The sequence below is a fragment of the Papilio polytes genome, unplaced genomic scaffold (genome assembly GCF_000836215.1).
Source record: "Papilio polytes unplaced genomic scaffold, Ppol_1.0 DF824381.1, whole genome shotgun sequence".
In the NCBI taxonomy this organism is placed as follows: domain Eukaryota; kingdom Metazoa; phylum Arthropoda; class Insecta; order Lepidoptera; family Papilionidae; genus Papilio; species Papilio polytes.
Genome location: NW_013524823.1, coordinates 754,393 through 775,922, shown reverse-complemented (window position 1 = coordinate 775,922; position 21,530 = coordinate 754,393). Strand labels below are relative to the sequence as shown.

The following is a 21,530-nucleotide window of genomic DNA, read 5'->3' as shown; positions in this document are numbered from 1 at the left end:
TTTTCAGTATCCCCGCCTCTGGTAACTGTTCATGATATTTTCGTAAGAATGAAAGGGACGGACATAGTCATGGATGGCTACCTGTAAACTCTGGTGCCTTAGTACTTACATAGTACTCTCACTCATACAATTCTAGGGTTGCTTATGACTTAAAACTTATTTAAAATTTCTTCAGTCATTGACTTTCCATCAAAAGGCCGTTGTCCATTTTTAAAATCGTAATATCTCTTAAACTATTATGGGCTTTGAAATAATTTAAAGAATACAAATAGGTTTAAATGTCTTTCTTTTAAGTATAAAATTTTATATGTTACTAAGGGTCTTGATCATGAAAACAAGCAAAAAGTAGCAAACGCAAGGACAATTGCGGGGAAGGCGGGCGGTTGCGCTAACTTAACTGACGAAACTGCCTTTAATTGTGCTTTGTTTTTAAATACTTATACCATTTCATTTTTTATTAAATCTAAACTGTTAATATATTTGAAGATTATGCAAATATGAACTGAAAATTACGTATTTTACCATTTACTGGAATGTGAAATTGTTGATGATGATGATGATGATGACGTAATAATAAAAGACCGTCGATACAGAGATTTCAAATTAATTAATTGCATAATTAATAGTATGCCATTCAATTATATCGCATTTTATAAAAATAATATTCCTCAAGAAAATTGCATAGTTAGGCAATTTCGTTGAGTACAAGAGGATGCTGCAGGGAATAAGAATAGAAGAATTTAGGAAAAATGTATAAAATGTTTGGGTACAGGTATTTCGGAAGTGGAAACTCATGGTTGGTCTCATGTTTTATACAAAAAACCTTCTAAACACCCTTGAGGTCCTAGTAATCTTTCAGGATTTATCACGTGGTCATCCTGAAAAACCAATGCGAACTTCAAAGAAAGGCTGAGTACCTACGGTAATTTTAACCTTTATTTTAAAAGTAATACAGCATATTATAAAGTTTGAAATCGTATTCAGCAGAGCCAACTAACATTTTCTGATGACCTAGTACAGCTGCGGATGAAAGTTTCCGCACGCGGAAAATATCACTGCCGTGGTTGTTTGCTGTATGCGTTTAATTTAAAAAAAAAATATCAAAATAGTAATAAATATCAAAAAACTTAATTTTTCTACACTATTTTTAATTTTTTTTTGTATCCAAATGGTTCATTTTTAAATTCCAATAATCATTATTAAGTTAGGCAAAGGAATTAAATAAAAAAATATTATTACTAATCGTCTGTTACTCCGTATATTCTTCGCAACGTTAGTTGCAATTTGGTTTTGATTATTTTATAAGAAAAACAAAAAGGCATAATTAATTATTTTACAACAAGAAATTTAAAAATCCTATTCGATGACGTTTAGTTACCATTCCAATGCATAAAAATAGGAATCTCGAGATTCCTTTCTTATGTTGGATAGTTAGATTTGAAGAAAACGTTATTAAAATGTTGGAAATAGGAATAATCATAATAGGGATAAAAATCCACGATAGTTATATCATTAAATGTTGCCGGTTGCTTCACAATTTCGAAAAACATGGGAAATTTGTACCCCTTTTAAGGGAACTGCGGAAATGGATTAACACGAAATATGAGAACGCTAGAGTTAATGTGAAAACATGTTTCGGTACACGTTTTTCAGAAGTTGAAACTCACGGTTAGCCATATTCAATGTATAACAATCTCTCTCGACATCTATGAAGTCTCAGCAATCTTTCAGGATTTCCCACGCGGTTGTTCTGAAATAACGCATGCGTAGTTCAATAAAGTAAAGAATTTCAGTACCGTCATTTTAAACGTTACCGTGAAGGTAATACGGCCGATATGAAATATGAGTTTGTATTCAATAAAACATACCTACTACTGTTTTCTGATGACCTAGTACAGGTGCGGATAAAAGTTTCCGCATGCGGAAAACACCACCCACATTTTGAATATAATAATATAATTTTGCCCTTAGTTTAAACAAGTTTATTAAAATGCAATAAATATTTTTACAAAATGTTTGATAGTTAGATTTGTCTCTGACTGGCTGTTTTTTAAGTCCAAGTTTCATTATTAAGTTATGCAAATGAATCTATCAATGCAAATTACATCATCATTTTAAAAATAATGTAAACTACATCGGTTACTTTGTATTTTCCTCCCAAGGTTTTTTCAATCAGCAGACATCAAAATTCACTTTAACGACGACTAATACATGGCGAATTTCTCTAAGCTTCTATTTTATTGAAGAGGATAAGAGATATGACAATATGTTTCAGTACAGGTTTTCTAGAAGTGGAAACTCACAGCCTTATGTGTAACAATGTTTCACGACATTTGTGAAGTCCCAGTAAACTTACAGAATTTACCACGTGGTTATTCTGAAATAAAGCATGCGCACTTTAACAATAACAACCAAAGGCGTCTTTCCTGAATTCTAACCTTTACTGTGAAGATAATACGGTCAATATGCAATGAGACATTGTAATCAATACAGCCAACTAGTATTTTCTGATGACCTGGTACAGCTGCGGATGAAAGTTTCCGCACGCGGAAAATATCACTACAGTGGTTTTTGGCTGTATGCCTTTATTTAATTTTTTTTTTTATCAAAATAGTAAAAAATGCTATAAAGCCTAATTTTTCTACAGTATTTTTTTTTAATTTGTCTTCGACAGGTTGATTCTTTATTTCCAATAATTATTTTTAAGTTATAAAAAGGAATGAACTTATAAAATAATATTAAAACTAGGCGTCTGTTATTTCGTAAATTTATCGCTACGTTAGTTGCAATTTGGTTTTGATATTTATATTACAAAAACAAAAAGGCATCATTAATTATTTTACAACGAGATATTTAAAAATCCTATTCAGTGACGTTTAGTTACCATTCCAATGCATAAAAATATAAACCTCGAGATTTTGTCTTGCTTTCGATAGTTAGATTCGAAGAAAAGTTATTAAAACCCAGGAAATAAGGAAATCCATCCCTTTTAAGGGAATTGCGGTAAAGTAAGAACATGAAATCTGACACCGTTAAAGTTAATGTTCAAATATTTCTCGGTACAAATTTTCCAGACGCGGAAACTCACAGTTAGATATATTCAATGTATAACAATCTTTCTCGACATCTGTGAAGTCCAAGTAACCTTTCAGGAGTTACCACGTGGTCGTTCCGAAATAACGCATGCGCACTTCAAAACGAAAGGCAACTTTCATTACCGTAATTTTAACCCTTACTGTAATGTTAATACGGTCAGTATGAAATGTGAGATTGTGTTCAGTAAAACCTACCGTTTTCTGATGACCTAGTATAGGTGCGGATAAAAGTTTCCGCACGCGGAATACCTCTCTCATCCGCTTTCGCAATTATTACATTATTATTTTAAAAACGATTTAAATCATGCCTCGGTTATATTGCGTTTTCCTCCCGAGGATTTTGAAATTAGGTTTTGATTAAATCGGATTATGAAACCAAAAAAGCAGACATTAAAATACGTACATTCCAATGCATTAGAAATGTTTCACTACGAGATTTTTTCTTACTTTGGATAATCTAGATTCGGAGAAGCAAAATGTAATAGACAACCAAATTTATGATACATCGTTAAATATTGCTGTGGGTTTTCGATACAAAAAACATGTTAAAACATTTATATAGTTAAAATTTACACCGTTTTTTAAGAAAAAACAAGTAAACTTCACATTTGACGCCATTAAAATCAATGTGGAAATGAAATTAAGTTTTTTTAATTACAAACTGTAAATTGACTAAAATATACATTAAAAACATTTGAACCACACTACTAGTACTGAAAAGCGACGACGTTTTGTCTAATACTTTGTCTTCAATGATTATATTCAATTCGGTGTTATTGAATGTCAAAACGTGAACCGCTAATATATGCAGATACAAAATTTAATTAGCCTCTATTATATCAAAGAGAATAAGAAATATGAAAATATGTTTCAGATGTTTCAGATGCGAAAACTCACAGTTAGCCGTATATTCAATGTATAACAATCTATAACGACATCTCTGAAATCCCAGTAACCTTTCAGAATTTACCACGTGGTCGTTCTGAAATACCGCATGCGCACTTCAACAATAACAATAAAAGGCAACTTTCCTCAATTTTAACCTTTACTGTGAAGGTAATACGATCAGTATGAAATAAAACATTATATTCTGTAGAGCCAACTAACATTTTCTAATAACCTAGTACTGCTGCGGATAAAAGTTTCCGCATGCGGAAAATGTCACTACCGTCGGTTTTTGCTGTATGCCTTTAATTTACCAAGTTTTTATCAAAATAGTAATAGATGCTATAAAGCGTAATTTTTCACATTACTTACAATATTTTAATTTATCTCCGACTAGTTGATTTTTTAATTCCATTAATTATTATTAAGTTATAAAAAGGAATTAATAATAATAAAAAAACAATAACTGTTACAATACGGTTTTGATAATTTTATTACGAAAACAAAAAGGCATCATTAATTATTTTAAAACGAGAAATTTAAAATTACAATTTGATGACATTTAGTAACCATCCTAATGTATAAATACAGGAACCTCGAAATTTTTTATACTTTCGATTGTTAGATTAAAAGAAAACGTTCTTAAAACGTAGGAAATAAGCAAATCCACGAAATACCAATTCCGAAAAACAATGAAAATATGGACCACTTTTAAATGAAATTGTGGAAAAGAATGAACTTGTAATTTGAAAACGTTAAAGTTAATGTGAAAATATGTTTCGGTACAGGTTTTCCAGAAGTGGAAACACTCAGTTACCCATATTCGATGGATAACAATATTTCACGACATATATGAGGTCCCAATAACCTTTCAAGCTTTACCACGTGGTTGTTCTGAAATAACGCATGTGCACTTTAACAACAACGAAAGGCAACTTTCATTACCGTGATTATAAACTTTACTGTAAAGATAATACGGCCAATATGAAATGTAAGATTGTTTTCAGTAACACCTACCAACGTTTTCTGACGATCTGGTACTGGTGCGGATAAAAGTTTCCGCATGCGGATTATAAAACTAGCGTCGCTTTCGCAATAATATTAGCCCCTTGATTCGAACAGTTATAATAATAATAAATATTATAAATACTAATATTATAATAATATTTGTAAAAAAAAAATCATACTTAACTTTGTCTCCGACTGGCTGGTTTTATTATTAAATTATGTAAAGGAATTAAATTACAAATATTATTATAACGAGGTGTCTGATACTTTGTACATTCTCGACGAAGATATTTGCAATTAGTTTTTGATTCTCTTGGATTACGAAAAAGAAAAAAATATCATTTTACAAATGGGCATTAAAATACAGTTCAAAGATGGCACCATTCGAATGCATAAAAATTATTTACTTCGAGATTTCTCCTTACTTTGTATTACTTAGGTTAAATAGGCGTTATCAAAAAGCAGCAAACAATCAAATCCACGATAAACTTTTTTTTTTACAATATAAGGTGGCAAACGAGCAAGCGGTCACTTGAATCCACTGAAATGAAAATCTATATTCTATGGATAACAATCTATCTCGACATCTATGAAGTCTTAATAATCTTTTAGGAGTTACCACGTGGTCTTCTAAAATAACGCATGCGCGCTTCAACATCGAAAGCAACTTTTATTACCGTAATTATAAACTTTACTGTGAAGGTAATACGGTCAATATGAAATGTGAGATTGTATTTGGTAAAGCCTACCAACATTTTCTGATGACCTAGTACAGGTGCGGATGAAAGTTTCCGCATGCGGAAAAGCATCACCGTCGTTGTTATTGTTTTTATTATTTCCTTAATTGTAACAGTTTTATTAAAGTATAACTAAATATGATAAATCCTAATTTTTCTAAATTATATTTTTACTTTATTCTGAATCCTTTTTTTATTCTGAATCCTACTGGCTGGTTTTTAATTCCATATTTTATTATTAAGTTATGCAAACTAAAGAAACTATAAATTACAGTAATATTGAAAATAATTAAATAATTAATTTATATAATTTAAATAATTAAACAAGTCATCTGTCACTTAGAATTTCCCTTCCTAGGTTTTTGGCATTAGATTTTGGTTATCTCAGATTACGAAAACAAAAAGCATCATTAATTAATTTACAGACATGAAAATACGGTCCGATGTCGTCTAGTTACAATTGTAAAATTAAAATGTTTCACTTCAAGACTTTTCATTACTTTGAATAATTTACGTTTGGAGATAAAGTTATCAAAAAGTAGCAACTAACCAAATTTATGATATGTCATTGAACATTGCTAAGGAATTTAAATGCGGAAATGTTTAAAAATCTACGTTAGAGGAAAACTTTGCCCTCTTTTTTAAGGAAATTGCGGGATGATGAATTTGACACCTTTAAAGTTAATGTGGGGATGCCCTGGAGATTGTTTTTCACACAAAATTCGCTAGAAATACACAAATTAAATTAAATTAATTAAAATAGGCATTACACAGTTCTGTTTCAATGACACTACTCAAAGACTACTCATAATAAAATTAAGTAAACACTTTTTTTAATCTTTTGACTAGTGATCATTTACTTTTACCTTACTGAATGTTAAAACATGAAGCGAATACTATTTTAATTATAGTACATACAGAATTACAAGGAAGAGGCAACTGCTAGTATATTAAACAGGGACAATATTTAATTAGCTTCTATTTTTTAAGAGAATAAGAGACACGACGATATGTTTCGGTACAATTTTTCAGTAGTGGACACTCACGGTTAGCTATATTCAATATATAACAATCTTTCACGTCATCTCTGAAGTCCTAGTAACCTTTCAGGATTTACCACGTGGTCGTTCTGAGATAACGCATGCGCACTTTAACAACGAAAGGCAACTTTCATTTTGTAATTTTAAACTTTAGTGTAAAGGTAATACGGCCAATGTGAAATGTGAGATTGTGTTCAGTAAAACATACTACAGTTTTCTGATAACCTAGTACAGGTGCGGATAAAAGTTTCCGCATGCGGATTATACCACTACCGTACTTTATTATATTAGTTCAAACAATTTTATTAAAACAGTAATAAAATTATAAAGGTTCATTATTATATTTACAAATGTTATTTATAATATAATAAATCAAGAACTAAGCCTCTGTTATTTCCTCTTATCCTGCAGAAGTTATTTGCAAATTAGGTTTTAATTTTCTTGTCAGTAAAAAACAGAAAAAGCATTGTTAGTGAATGTACAAAGATACAATAAAATACAGTTTTATGACGTCTAGTTACCACTGTAACATGAAAAAATGGTTAATTTAAAATCGAAAAGGCGTAATCAAACTTAGTAAGTAATTAAATTTAATAGGCGTTCAGACAATTATGTTATAGGAAGAAAGAATATAATACATTAGTTACATGTAATTAAAAATGTTGTAACACACTTTTTATTTCAGGTAAATTATCTGAAGCTGAAAATCATTATATAATGCGATTTCCAATGAGATTTTCGATTTTTCGAATTTTATATGTACGTTATTTATCCGACGATCTTACGGTGTAGGATAACAACGTGCAAATATCGGCGAAAAAATTTAAAGATATGTGAAGTCCACCAACTCGAACTGGGCTAGCGTGGTTGACTAAGGCCTAGTCAACCTAATTTAGGATAGGCTCAGAGACCCTCAGTGGGGTAGTGTAGTGAGCTGGTGATGATGAAAACATACTAACATTTTCTGACGACCTAGTACAAGTAGCGGGTAAATTATTCTAAGTTTCCGCATACGGAAAAGCTCCACTGTAGCTTTCGCAAAACGATGCCAATGTTCCAAACGTAAAACGATAGTCATAAAGTTTAAATTAAATCAAATTTTCTAGGTGCAAATGTTATTTATTAATCGAGCCGCTACTTTGATAATATTATGACAAACTATTTTGAAATAGGCAATGTATTCTTCCACACAGTGTTCTACATATACAAGTATACCAAACGTTATATTTGAAAAATTTAATTTAAACATCCCACATCAATTAACTCCATTATTTTACTTTTTCGAGAATATTCTCTAGACAACATTTTTTATACAGTTAGATTTGTTAGCGTTTGAGGTCGTATTACCTTTCAAGTTGTACTTATCATCGATAGCATACTTTATTAATGTAGTATAGTTATAATAACATGTACAGAAGATAGATGATACACCAATAATGCTGAAAATCATGTAAAAATATACATACTTAATTACCTATCTTAAGTGTTTCCTCGGAAGTGAAAACTCATAGTGAACCAAATTGAAGGTATAAAACACCTTGTCGAGCCATGACACCCTAGTAACTTTTCAAGATTTACCACGTGCTCATTCCGAAACCCGCATGCGTACTTCCTCCACCAGAGGCAAGCTCAATAGCTCAATTTTATGTTAACTTTATTGTGAAGTAGTCCGACAGCGCAGTTTCCCTACTCGATAATAGATGGCGCTTTCTGTTAGTTACATTCCGGTGAATATTACGTTAGTTAAAATACTGTCATTTTCTGTTGACCTAGTATATCTGCGGGTAAAATTTTCTCAAAGTTTCCGCATTCGGAAAAACTGTCACCGTTCCTTCTTTTTCCAAGCACGTGGTGACTAATTTAATTTTTGAAAATCAGACTTAAAAAATTAATTAATTTTAAGATATACTTTTTTTTTAATAATCTGATTTTTTTAATTTAAATTTCGATGCTCTTATTTTGTACATTGCCTATTTTCCTAGTGTAGTTTTTCTCATTTTAGTTTTGAATTACGATTACAAACAGCAGTCTTGTATAATTCACAGCAATACAGTTTTCTTTAGATAATATTGTTGATAATTTGTAAAAGCGAGTTCGTTAAAATTTTTTAGATACAGACGATTGTAGATGAAAGTTCACTAAACTTATTAGTTATAATTAGTAATTAACAATAATTAATCATCACATATCATTGTTCGTTAAAAAAAAATATTTCAGTGGAATTCTCTGGCTACTCCTCTATTTAAATACATTATTATATATTATTGTAACAAACGCAAAACAAATTAGATGGCGCCACAGGTATTTTGAAACACGATGACGAGTAACACGCGCCTTCACTTAATTTATTAGCAATAGGGAAAGAAGACAGACCAATACACGGGTACTTAATATTAAAAAACATTTAATAACTGTTATCTCTATTTTTAAACAGACTATTAGGTAATATGTTTCTTCTAAGTATTTCAGCAGTAGAAACTCACTGTTTGCAGTAAACAAGGTTGAAAACATCTTGAGACAGCTATGAGATCCTAGTAATTTTTCACGATTTCCCACGCGGTCAACCTGAGGCATGCGCAATTCAACATCCAAGGGGGGGGGGGGGGAACTTGAGCACCGTAATTAAGACCGTGTTTCAGAAGTGGGAACTCATCGATAACTATATGATGAACGTGCAATAAACATTCTCGACATCTATGAGATCCTGGTAATCAATCAGGGTTTACCACGTGGTCTTCCTGACTATATATACTGAATATATGCGCACTTCAAACAACCAAGGGTAACTAACTTGAATAACGTAAATATGACAATTATTAAGAATTTTAGTAGAATCTGATAATAGAAATATTGCGCGTAAGTAATTTTCAGATAGTATTTATTGATTGGTGGCGTTAAAATTAAAAAAACTTTTAATAGTTCGATTTCAGCCTAGTTCTGAAGCACAAATACAATTTTTGCTGCCTACAAAATATTACTATAGTACAGTGTGTTGAATTTCGTAGATTCTATTATACCTGTCATATTTTTTCTTTTTAATTTATTTTGTCTCCGTCTAACTGGTTTTTATTTATATTTTACTGTTAAAATATTATTTCACTTTTAGAACAGAAATAAAGGCTTGTTTTCTTTATTTTTCCTATGGCAAGAATTCATTATCCTTTCAAGTATCACTCGAACTTGAGTGCAACAAGTATTTTGTTATCCGTATGCGGATGATTTTAGGAATGTTTCATCCGCACCAGTACTAGGGTTGCAGAAATCATAGGGAGGAATATCGAAGAAGTGCGCAAGCGTAAGGGCAAATACACGTGGGTAAAACTGAAAAACTATCAAGACATCATAAACTTTGTGGTGTTTTGTGATATCTCCCCTTATTGATTATTGTGTGTATAAACATAAAATTTAGTATTGACTACGGCATCTGTTTTCGGTGAAAAAAATAGGATAACTCTTTACATCTTTTTACTAACAACTTTTTACTAACTTTGGTCAACGTTTAGTTTACGAGTTCGGACAAATTGTATGAAGTTAAAATTTAACAATTTCTTTACTTTTTCATTTGACTATCACATTGTTTTAACCTTTGAGATTATTATTGTTAGACGTTGTTCTTGATTTTCGCAACGCATACCAGGTTAGCTAAGAAATTATAACAATCGTAGCCCGCGTAGCTTATGCTAGCTTGTGCTACGCGGCTCCGTACATTTCGAATATATGCCTACGATGAGTCTACAACGTGTAGCACAGACATGCGCACTAAAGCGCTACGATGTCACGCAAGGGAGAGGGAGCGAGTGGGGTGAACTACGAAGGCATTTAACTAGGGCTGTGCGAATTATCCGAACTTACGATTTATGGTTTCTGAATCTCGGAATCGAATAATAGAAAATAAATAAACCTGAATTTTCAAATCCCCAAAAACGTATAAGATAAATTATCTTATTTATTAGAGTCTATTTTGGATAGTTTTATGAGACGCTGTTGCAATAAAATTATTTATTATGTACATATGATAAATGAATGATAATTGAAAAAATATTCGCAAATTTTAGAGTATTTGGCATTTAGAGTTACTTATGTTCAATGTTCAAATTTGATAATAGGAATTTTAAAAACCTCAAACGAATTGAAAATATTTAGATGTTTATATTTACTTTACTGACGGAGATAAAGATATTGGAGGATGTAATCGATTTGTATTTGAAGCAATAGAAAATCCAGTTATGTTTTGCGACGTTTTCGAAATATTGGGATTAATAATTTTTTCCAAAAATCCCAATTACTCGATTCTAATTTCCAATACAATATAATCAATAATCGATTTGATCCAAACGATGCTGGCATATCCCTACGTTTAACCACTTTAAGGTTATGCTGGCCTGGTAATCGTGCGGGCTTTACTTCTGCATCGCGCTATCGTTTTCCTACTTTTGTGCATGCAGCACAACATTGTTGCGGAAATATACTGGGAAATGACACTTTCGTTCTTTGTAAGCTACTGCCTATTTCCTTTTTCCACATTACTGATAAATTATATTTTCATTGTTTCATTGAAAACATAATAATTGAATTATTTTTTTTAATAGTTACTTTTTTATAATTTGTATTGTATTATATTTTGTTTTTTTTTTTTTTTTTAAATTGAGAAGCTTTTGCTTTTAGTCCAGCGCTGTATGTTATGCGACCAGAGGATGGGGACATAAATCAGAAACTGTTAAGATTAAATATGGATAGCTACAAAGGTAGAGGCAGGCCGAAAAAGGTATAGATGGATTGTGTGAAAGATTTGCTTAAGAAGGGAGGGAATAGAGATATGACGGCTGCTAGTAATGTATGGAAGAGCACATACTCTGCGGACCCTCCGTAGGGACAAGGGCAAGTTGATGAGATATTTTATTGTGATTTTCATTGAAAACATTGCACCAGAAGAATACAGAAAACTTAGAGAAGAACATTTCCCAATTTTTTTTCACTGTGGGAAGAGGGAACAAATCACCGCGGAATTGCAGCCTCTTTAAAATTCTGCTACCCGGATGTAGATGCGGACGAAAATAACAAACGTTGCCGCCCTTACCTACGGCGACTGATTTTATTGTTCAAATATTAATTATTCTTTTCTATCTGTTTTATCTAAACTGTATTTATCAAATAAAAAAAATAGTTAAGGATATGTTTTTATTGAAAGTTCGTTTTGATTTTTTTTAATTTGTTGCCATTTATTGTTTGTGTATTTTTAGAAAAAAACTTTTTAGCATAATTTACCTTTTTAAAGGTATAAGTATAATACAATTTAAAAAAAAAACATTTTTTTACTTCTCCCAAATAGGGTTGGCAACAGGCAGACAGCCGTTTATAAATAATAAGCCAAAACATAGAGGTTTATAAAAACCTTGCGCGTCAAACTCACACGCGTGGGTAGGCTCAGAAACATAATGATGATTTTAGGAATTATTACGCAATTATTGTTTTTACTCAGAAATTCAGGATAATTTTATTCTCTAAATACGCTAAAGACGCGTCACATTTATTAGAGCAATGAGAACAGAGCCTTGTGAGGATCTATCAGAACTAGTTAAATCATGTCGCCCTGGTGTTCAAGCGCGTGAAATTCTGCAACGTTCTGAAAACTTCAATGGACATGTAAACTTACTCTACTCAACAGCAACTCTATTATCTCTCTCAGAAGAGTTAATGACATTTAGTATAAGGGTAGTGTTTACCTTTAATTTTTATTTATTACCATTAATTAATAATGCAGGTTTTAATTCCGTTTTAACAAATCTGTAATTTTTTTACATTTCCTTTGATTCTTCATTTTCACAATAAAGGTAAATAATTTATTAATCGATGTAATTTATTTATTCAGTCAACTTATGATAGATAAATAACGCCAATAAAAAAAAACAAAGTAGATTGTAGTCATCGCCATAACTCTAGCAGGGTGCGGGGGAACGTGAACGTTCGCCGCCATTTTACGTGCTACGTAAGCCACGCCCCAGTTGTGGCCAGATAACTTGCGTTTACAATACTCCTGTAGATGTACATACACAGTATAACTAACTTTGCGTTTGTGGTGTTATCTATAGAATTAAAGTCTACATTCCTTATAGTTAATGATTATAGTATGGAATAAAATGGATGATTTGCGTAAAAGTTAATTTTAATATCAAGAAAGTATCACTGCTTTATAAGTCTACTTGAAGTATGAAAAGCACTTACAGTTTTAACAAAGATGATTCAATAAACTCAGTACGAAAAACCAGTTTGCTGGCCCCATAATAGGCGTAGCCTCGAATAAGCCAAGTTACCTCACTCCACGCAAATAGTGCCCAGACCCACCAATCACAATGTTTCATGAAATTTTCACGAAAAGAAAGAGAAAGCGCCTTATATTCTCACTCTCGGCTTAACTACCCTAAGGTTCTGATGCTCTGGTAGTCTTGCCGGTAAAAATTCTTCATCGCATTCCTTCGGTCAAAACAAAACTCTGTTCTTAGTAAGCTTTCCAGGACACCTATAAACTAACCGCCAATGTTTACTACTATTATAAAATAAATGTAGATAAATACAAATAATTAAATTGGCGTCAGTTTCACATATCAAAGAAAAAAAAATTCGAGAATATGTATTTTTATGCTACTCGCAACGAAAAACTAATTCTGGAAGGAACTTGGTGATTTGTCGAGTTTCCAATCACGGAACTTGGCGGCAGGTATTGTACCAAATTATTTTCATAGATGTGGTAAAAACACAGAGGAAACTAATGTCACTCCGCAAGATCAGAGTGTCGAGTCGCACACCGTTGTTTTGCGGTAAAATGGAAAATGTTGGTACTACGGAACTCCGGCTCAGAGAAGCGAGATTCCTCCTATATCTAGAAATACTGCTTTGCTCTGCTGAGCACATCCATCTTTTTTGGTGTCAAAGTTTTTATTTACTGAAATGTATTGAATAATATTATCTTTATTGTAATGCATTGGTTTAACAATCATTGGCTCTTCGACTAACTTTACCCTTAAATTGTGATATGAATGCATATGTATTCCTATTACCGTAGACCTCCTGTTGGTACCTCACTCTCCGAAAGGATAGAAAATAGTATATTTCCATGAGACGAAAAGAGATGAAGCATTGATTCGTCTCCTTGCGTTTCTGCGATCCTAGCAGTTTGTCGGACATTTATCATCATGGACCCATATAGTTTGAGATCTAGTGGATTCGAAAAATAATCATTTTACAATTGTTTGCTACTTTCCTTCATAAAAAATGCTAAAGTCAACAATATATGTAGATGGGATGTCGGAGAATGGTTAGATATAAATATATGTTTATTTTGATTGATGTTTAATATAAATTATGTTATTTATTAAAATAAATCCCCAACACAAGGCAATGTCAAACTAGATATGATACGGTGAAAAAATAAAAAAACGGTAAGCGTAATCTTTACCAGTAAAGTGTAATATTTTCCAACTATAATTCTGTTGTTGATTATAATTATTAGGTACTAACCTCTTTTAAATAACACAAATAAATTTGTCTCAAAAAAATAACGAGAATCGGCAGTTTATCGTCTTTTACCGTCTTTGTGTGTACAGGTTGAAAATAAACCAATGTCACGTAACTTTTGGCTTTTTATCATAACTATGGGTTGGTTAATTCTTACATTTTCCATTACAGAAGAAAAACCATGGTCTATGGAGGACTTTATAGAACACGTGGAATCTGGAAGCCGGTAAGATCGTCAAAATTCTACAGTAAATATAATGTTTAAATAAATATTAACTAGAAGTAGAAGATTACTCTTTTCATTGCATTGCTCAACAAAACTGTTGCATATATTATTTTTATTATTTAACTTAGATATTCTTTAATTTGTAATATTGAATTAACGTTGGTTAAAGTAATGCATGTGTGGAGTTGAACCGCAAGAGTTTGATGGTGGAAGAAGCTGTCGAAGAGGTTTTGGACTTGGTAAAGAAGGCAGCTCAACAAATCAAGCCTGCAGAAATAAACCCTGACTTCGAGTTCCTCATTGCTGAAGGTATTGTGATAAAGTCCCACATTTACATCATCATAATTTCCCCTACCTTATCCTACTTCCTTAGGGTCGGCACAACAGGTTTTCGTCTTTCAAATAACTCTATCATCCAACATCTCAATTACCACTCCCTTCTTTATCATGTCACCGTCCACGCAATACATCCATCTCTTTCTAGGTCTGCCTCTACCGGAATACCTACACCACATTCATAACTGTTAGCATAGCAATTGCATCTTTCGTACTTAAATCTTTTCCAATATGATGATGTAAAAAAATATTCAGCATGGATTTGGAACGTCAATTTGTAGGCGCACAGTACTAAACGGGTTATCTGCACTGCTATCTCTTCTTGCGTGTTGCAACTGGAGACTCTTCGTATTAGTAAGAATAGTAGTCTCTGTTTTGTCAATGAAAATGTAAGAGATGATCATATGGATTACTACAAATTTCAGTAGAAGTTTGGGGTTATAAAAATTTGTTGCACAATAAAAATTGAAATTTCGTTTCAAATAGACGATACCCAAACCGGTAGTGGAGCGGCATCCACTGTGAACGAGTCGACTACCAGCGGGCAGCAGGACTGGTCCGCGGTATGGGAGTGCTTCGACAACCCACACAAGTTGCTCTCAACACCAGCAGGCGGACTCTCAAAAGGCATGCAGGTATTGGATTAATTAAGAATTTGTATTACATTACCCCGCATTAGATTGTGTGTATGTGGGATGATGTTTGTACTATCTTAACCAAAAGTTTTCAAAGCTGCAGATTTTATACGAAATTATAGTTGACAATATATCGGTTTACATGTTTCAGCATAGTTGATTACTTACTTTTAGGTTTATTAAAGAAAAATAATAATTTTATTGGCCAGTAATTGTTAAAACATTGCGAAAAAAAACAGATTTAAAAGATTTTATTGCTTTAATCACATTTTATTATTTGCTTTCATTAGGAGATGGTGAAGAATGCTGTGAGCGAAATGCGTCGATATTATAGTAGAAAAGTAATAGACGTGCTCATCAAAGTAACGCGTCGAGGCCTGGATCTTATTATTAAGCAATTCTCTAAGGATAACGACGCTATTGGTAATTACATTATCATTGATTTCTCATTTTATTTTTAAGACCGTAACATTATCAATTCATTCATTATCAATTAAAAAAGTATAACTAATACCAAGGTAGGTAAAAGTAAAAGTCTTTAGACCTGATTAATATAGACACATTCTAGCTCCTTACATCGATGTCCTTATAGAACCATACTCGTACATTTACATATAATATTCTCAAATGTTTTCGTTTTCACGTCCGTAAAATAAAGTGTTATCACTTTGAACCGTTTTACGAGAAGAATATTATCGCGACAACAATACAAAGGCATTGTCAATATTTAACGCAGACTTAATTAAACTATAGCATCACTATTACGTGAATATTATTCAATCTTCACATAACTGTTTCAGTACAAATAAATATTCTACGAGTACATGGTCGTGTAAAACGCATGCGCAGTTCAAACTAAACCACGTGTTTTAAGTGCTTAACGACCTACAATAATTTTCTGATACCTTGGTACAAATGCGGGTAAAATTATCATGAATATTCCGCATGCGATCAACGCTTTTAGATATGTTTTATCTAAAGGATTTATAATTGAAAGGATTAATCTATATCGTCATCTATACTAATATTATAAAGAGGAAAAATTTGTATTATTGGAATTTTTGTATGTATTGAAATAACTCAAAAACTACTAAGTCGATTTTAAAAATTCTTTCATCGTTAGAAAGGTAATTTATCTGTTAGTAACATAGGCTATTTTTTTTAAATTTCACGGGGGTACAGTTGCGAATAACAGCTAGTATATATATGCACAAATTAATATTAATTCCCAGACGAAGAAAAATTTATGACTGTTATAAGTCAATATGTTAGTCATGTTTTGAACTGAATTAAAAAAAAATTAAATCAAACATTTTAACATCGGTTAAAACCGACACAATAATACCTGTTGTATGAAGGCCGACCCAGCGCGACCGTGTAATACTGTGGTATACAACACTGCGGCACCATACACGACTAGCGTGAAGTGAAAGCAATTCCGCGTTTCTTATTCTAAGTGTGCATGCTGTCTATTTTTTGCTCTCCTAACCTTAGGACATACCCTCACATAAGGATAGACCGATTCCTTAAGAATGCTATTCCCAAATAATATTAACCATTTTGAGGAAACGGCCGGGCGTTTTTCTAGCGTAAACTATAAGATTTATTACTTTTAAAAGCAACGACGGGTTCAGTTGTTATAAAAGTTCCTTGGTTGACGTAAATATTCTGTCTTCAACGGGTTCAGTGCGTCAACGCGAAACTTATACGGATGTCGGGAATATAGTTGTCTCATTTTTTCGTATATGAAAACGTAGTTTATTAACGCCCGCATCAGGGGTAAGACAAAGACAACTAGCTAGTTTACACGTCGTAGTTCAACTACGGGAAAATAATTCCCGTAACGTACCTACGTTTACAACCTTCCCATCTTTCATGACATCCTAGTAACTTTTCAGGATCAACCACGTGGTTCTCATGAAACCCGCATGCGCACTTCAACCATACCGAAAAGAGGTTAATTATTGAATAAACCTTTACGTCAACTTTTAGTATGTAGACAATAAGACTTCTTTAAATATGAAATCGATTACACTAAAACGTACCATTATTTTCGGATATCATAGTCCAGCTGCGGATAAAACATTCCGCAAACGGATTCTTCGATATCTTTTAAATAAGTTTGGCTCTCCTGGAAAAATACATACAAACGGGATGAAACTTTTTACCTTAATTATTTAAGCTAAAACTATAGAACGGATATGTAGTAATTATACTTGCAACTATTTTTTTTTCTTCTTTCACTAAGGTTTAGCTGTGTGATTCACATCACCAAAATTTGAGTTGGCTTGTAACACCAGAGATGCCTCCCACAGTGAGATGCACGCACGTCGCACGTAATTAAATATCACAGGAAACACTTACATCAATAAATAACACCGTATAAAACATTAAATTCTTAAATGTTCTTCTACAATAAGCCCAACATGCACTGTAATGTCAAAGTTTGACAAAGTCGAAAGTCCAATAAAGTAAAAATGTCACTATGTCACCAAAAAGGTTCAATGTCATTTTATTTTATAGGTTACAATCCTTTCTCAGTTTCCTCAGATTAGCATAACCAACTTTTATCAATTACCAATCCAATTACAAAACACTTAACGGCTTCAAATATAAATATAGGACACGAAACGAAATCCTCGTTTATAAATGTGTTTAATCACGTTTATTATTAACAATAGGTTTGTCAACATTTGTAATCGTGATATAATTGGATTTAGTTTCGTTCCAACAAACCACTCGGTCTGGCTCACTTCGTGAACATAGCGCGGACTCTACTTTCCGTATTCGCTACGTTATCGCTGTGCTACAAGCACCATTATTCATTATTCAAATACGCTACTAAAGTTTCATGAAGTCCTAGTGATTTTTCATATTTTACCACGTGGTCGTAGTGAGGCCATGCGCTTTTCATCCCTAAGCAACAGGTGGAACTTTGTTTTGATTGCTACCATCGTTTTCTGATGTCCTGGTACACCTGCGGATATAACTTCCCTGAAATTATACGCATGCGGAAAAACTTCCAAATAATATTTTTATTTCTTTTCCTTTGAGTCAAACCGGGAGAGACCCAATGGTAAAAATCCCCAGAATTCTTTAAAATTAATTTTAATAAAAATTACTGTTCTAAAAATTTCGATAACATTGAATTCGTTGTTTTCAGTTCAATATTATACAAAATTGTATGAATATTAACTTATATGAATATTGCAAAAAAATAAAAAAGAAAAACTAAGAAACACGAAGACATTGATAACAAAAAAAATAACATGTCATCTACGCTCCTCTACCGAGGGGTTCGGGAGTACTGTTTCTGTTGAGAACCGACCATGCTGCTTTGAAATGGTTACTACAGTTTAAAAATCCCGAGGGACAAGTCGCACGGTGGATTGAGAGATTGCAGGAATTCGATTTTGATATAGAGCATCGTGCTGGGATAATTCATAAGAATGCTGATGTTTTGTCAAGAAGACCTTGCCCTCAGTTCTGTACACATTGCAAAAGTTTCCAGGCGTTAGTTGTCCACGCCTTGCCTATTCCTTAATTTACTTGATACTTATCAGTCTCCTGTAAGCATCAAATATATGCAGGTTGCATCACGATGATTTCCTTCACCAATGCTTTCACAGTGGTCAAGGAAAACAACGTGTATTTACGTCAGTGGCACCACTGCGCTACTGACGCAAATATTATTATATAATTATTCAGGCGACCTTCTCAACATCATGATGCCTTAGTAAGTTTTCAGGATTCACGATATGGCGAAGTCATGAAAGACGCATGCGCACTTCATCTAAAGCTACGTTTGTTTAGAGACGAATAAACTGGTACCAATTAGTTGTAATTAATTTTTGAAATCAAAATGTAGCGTTTTCAATTCCACTGAATAAGAATTTACCGTCACAATTACCAGTACAACTATCGTATTAATTGTAATTCAAGCTTAAAATGAGAATAATACGTTGAGATAATGGTATATTTACATTTTCAGTTTGACTTATTAGCTATGTGTATATTATAATTTTCAGATGCTGTAATTATTCAGTAGATAAGTAAGGTAATGATCACTATTAAGAAAATTTGAGCTTAAAAAAAATATAAAAACACTTCATTTGTGAAAGTTAATTTACTGAACTAAAGTTATATATATTTCTCAAATTTGGGCTTAGACATATGAAATTTAATTTATTCTTCGTAATGTTTAAAATAAGATTTTAATATTTGGTTGATTGAAAGTGGCGCTGTAAGAATGTTTGACATACTATAAGAAAAAACTGCTGATAATACAATTACATCACTGTTTTGCATACTTTGATTTGACTATATTCAGTTTAAATAACAAGCTTCTCAGCAGACATGTGGCCCTAGTAATTTTTCAGGAGACTCCACGTGGTCGTCATGAAAGGCGCATGCGTACTAACAACATGATCTTCTATAAAATAATATGCCTCACAGAATTTGACAGTCTGTCTTTAGAGTTATTTAATGGAATCCAAAAGTACTATTTTAAAAACCGGTTTTAATTATCGACTGTTTTTTATATACAAGTCCGCGTTTGTTCTGGATAACCTTCGAAACAGCTAAACCGATTGGAACGAGACATTTCATAGAAATTAGTTTATCTTTTTCGTAGTGAGATAGGCTACTTTTTAAATTACACCCTGTGGAAGTTACGAGCGGTAGCTAGTAACAAATAATGACTCATGGAACCTCCTCTCTGTTTAGCACGGTCCTGTCAAATTGTCAGTTTGAAAACCATCTCAGCATACATGTGGCCCTAGTAATCTTTCAGGAGACGCCACGTGGTCGTCATGAAAGGCGCATGCGTTCTGACAACATGATTTTTTATAAAATAACTAACTAACCATATTCTATAAAATAACTAACTAAGCTTTACAGAATTTGACAGTCTGTCTTTAGAGTCATGTAATCGAATCCAAAACTTACTATTTTAAAAAACGGTTTTAATTATCGACTGTCATATACAAGTCCGCGTTTGTTCTGGATAACCTTCGAAACAGCTCAACCGATTGGAACGAGACATTTCATAGAAATTATTATAGTTTATCTTTTTCGTAGTAAGATAGGCTACTTTTTAAATTACACCCTGTGGAAGTTACGAGCGGTAGCTAGTAACAAATAATGATTCATGGAACATCCTCTCTGTTTAGCACGGTCCTGTCAAATTTTCAGTTTGAAAACCATCTCAGCATACATGTGGCCCTAGTAATCTTTCAGGAGACGCCACGTGGTCGTCCTGAAAGGCGCATGCGTACTAACAACCACTACGCTGAAATAATTAACTTTTAGATAATATTTTTCTTTTTATATAGTTGTCGGAGTGAGGAGAGGTTTGTAGAATTCAATTCCGAAGGCAGATCAACATACGAGCATATGTTACACGGTAACCATTCGTCGTTGTGGGGAGGCGTATGTCGGAGATAATGAAATAACAATCACGTAACATTAGAAACACCACCCTTAGTTAACCACCATCTTAAATTGAAATTGCACAACACAATCTAATCGGATTACAAATGCTTACAGAGATTAACCGATTGTTTTTGTAATAACAAAGCTCATCATTTCACCCATTCAATGACAACAGTCATGAGTCATTCGATCGTCCCTTTGACATCTTTCATGCCCGATGCACATACAGCCAGTACTCAAAATTATTAATGAAATTATGAAATAAAAAAATATGTTTCAAAAACCATTATCAATTTTCGTCTATCTGTCCACAAATCCGTCTACTCAGGATAATTTTCGAAACAGATGAATCGATTTGGTCAAGACTTTTCCTAGAAAGTAGTTTATCTTTTTGGTAGTAAGATAGGCTACTTTTTAAATTCCATCCTGAGGAAGTATCAAGCAACAGCTAGTAACAAATTATGATACATGGAACCATCTCTCTGTTTAGCGTAGTCTTGACACACCAGTTTCACTGTCGAAGTTGTCAGACATCAGACTCAGCATACATGTTGTCCTAGTAATTTTTCAGGAGACTCCACGTGGTAGTCCTGAAAGGCGCATGCGTACTAACAACCACAGTT

At 32.8% G+C, this 21,530-nt stretch overlaps 1 protein-coding gene across 1 annotated transcript in view; it reads left to right on the top strand.

Moving 5' to 3' along the window:
- Positions 1 to 19,522, top strand: part of LOC106111829 (dynein heavy chain 5, axonemal-like) — a 33,185-nt gene extending 13,663 nt beyond the window's left edge. The window contains exons 14-18 of the mRNA XM_013293989.1: positions 14,449 to 14,503; positions 14,673 to 14,812; positions 15,326 to 15,474; positions 15,765 to 15,897; positions 19,503 to 19,522. Coding sequence (XP_013149443.1) covers positions 14,449 to 14,503; positions 14,673 to 14,812; positions 15,326 to 15,474; positions 15,765 to 15,897; positions 19,503 to 19,522 — 497 coding nt within the window. The remainder of the gene's footprint in view (positions 1 to 14,448; positions 14,504 to 14,672; positions 14,813 to 15,325; positions 15,475 to 15,764; positions 15,898 to 19,502) is intronic.
- Positions 19,523 to 21,530: the final 2,008 nt, after the last annotated feature.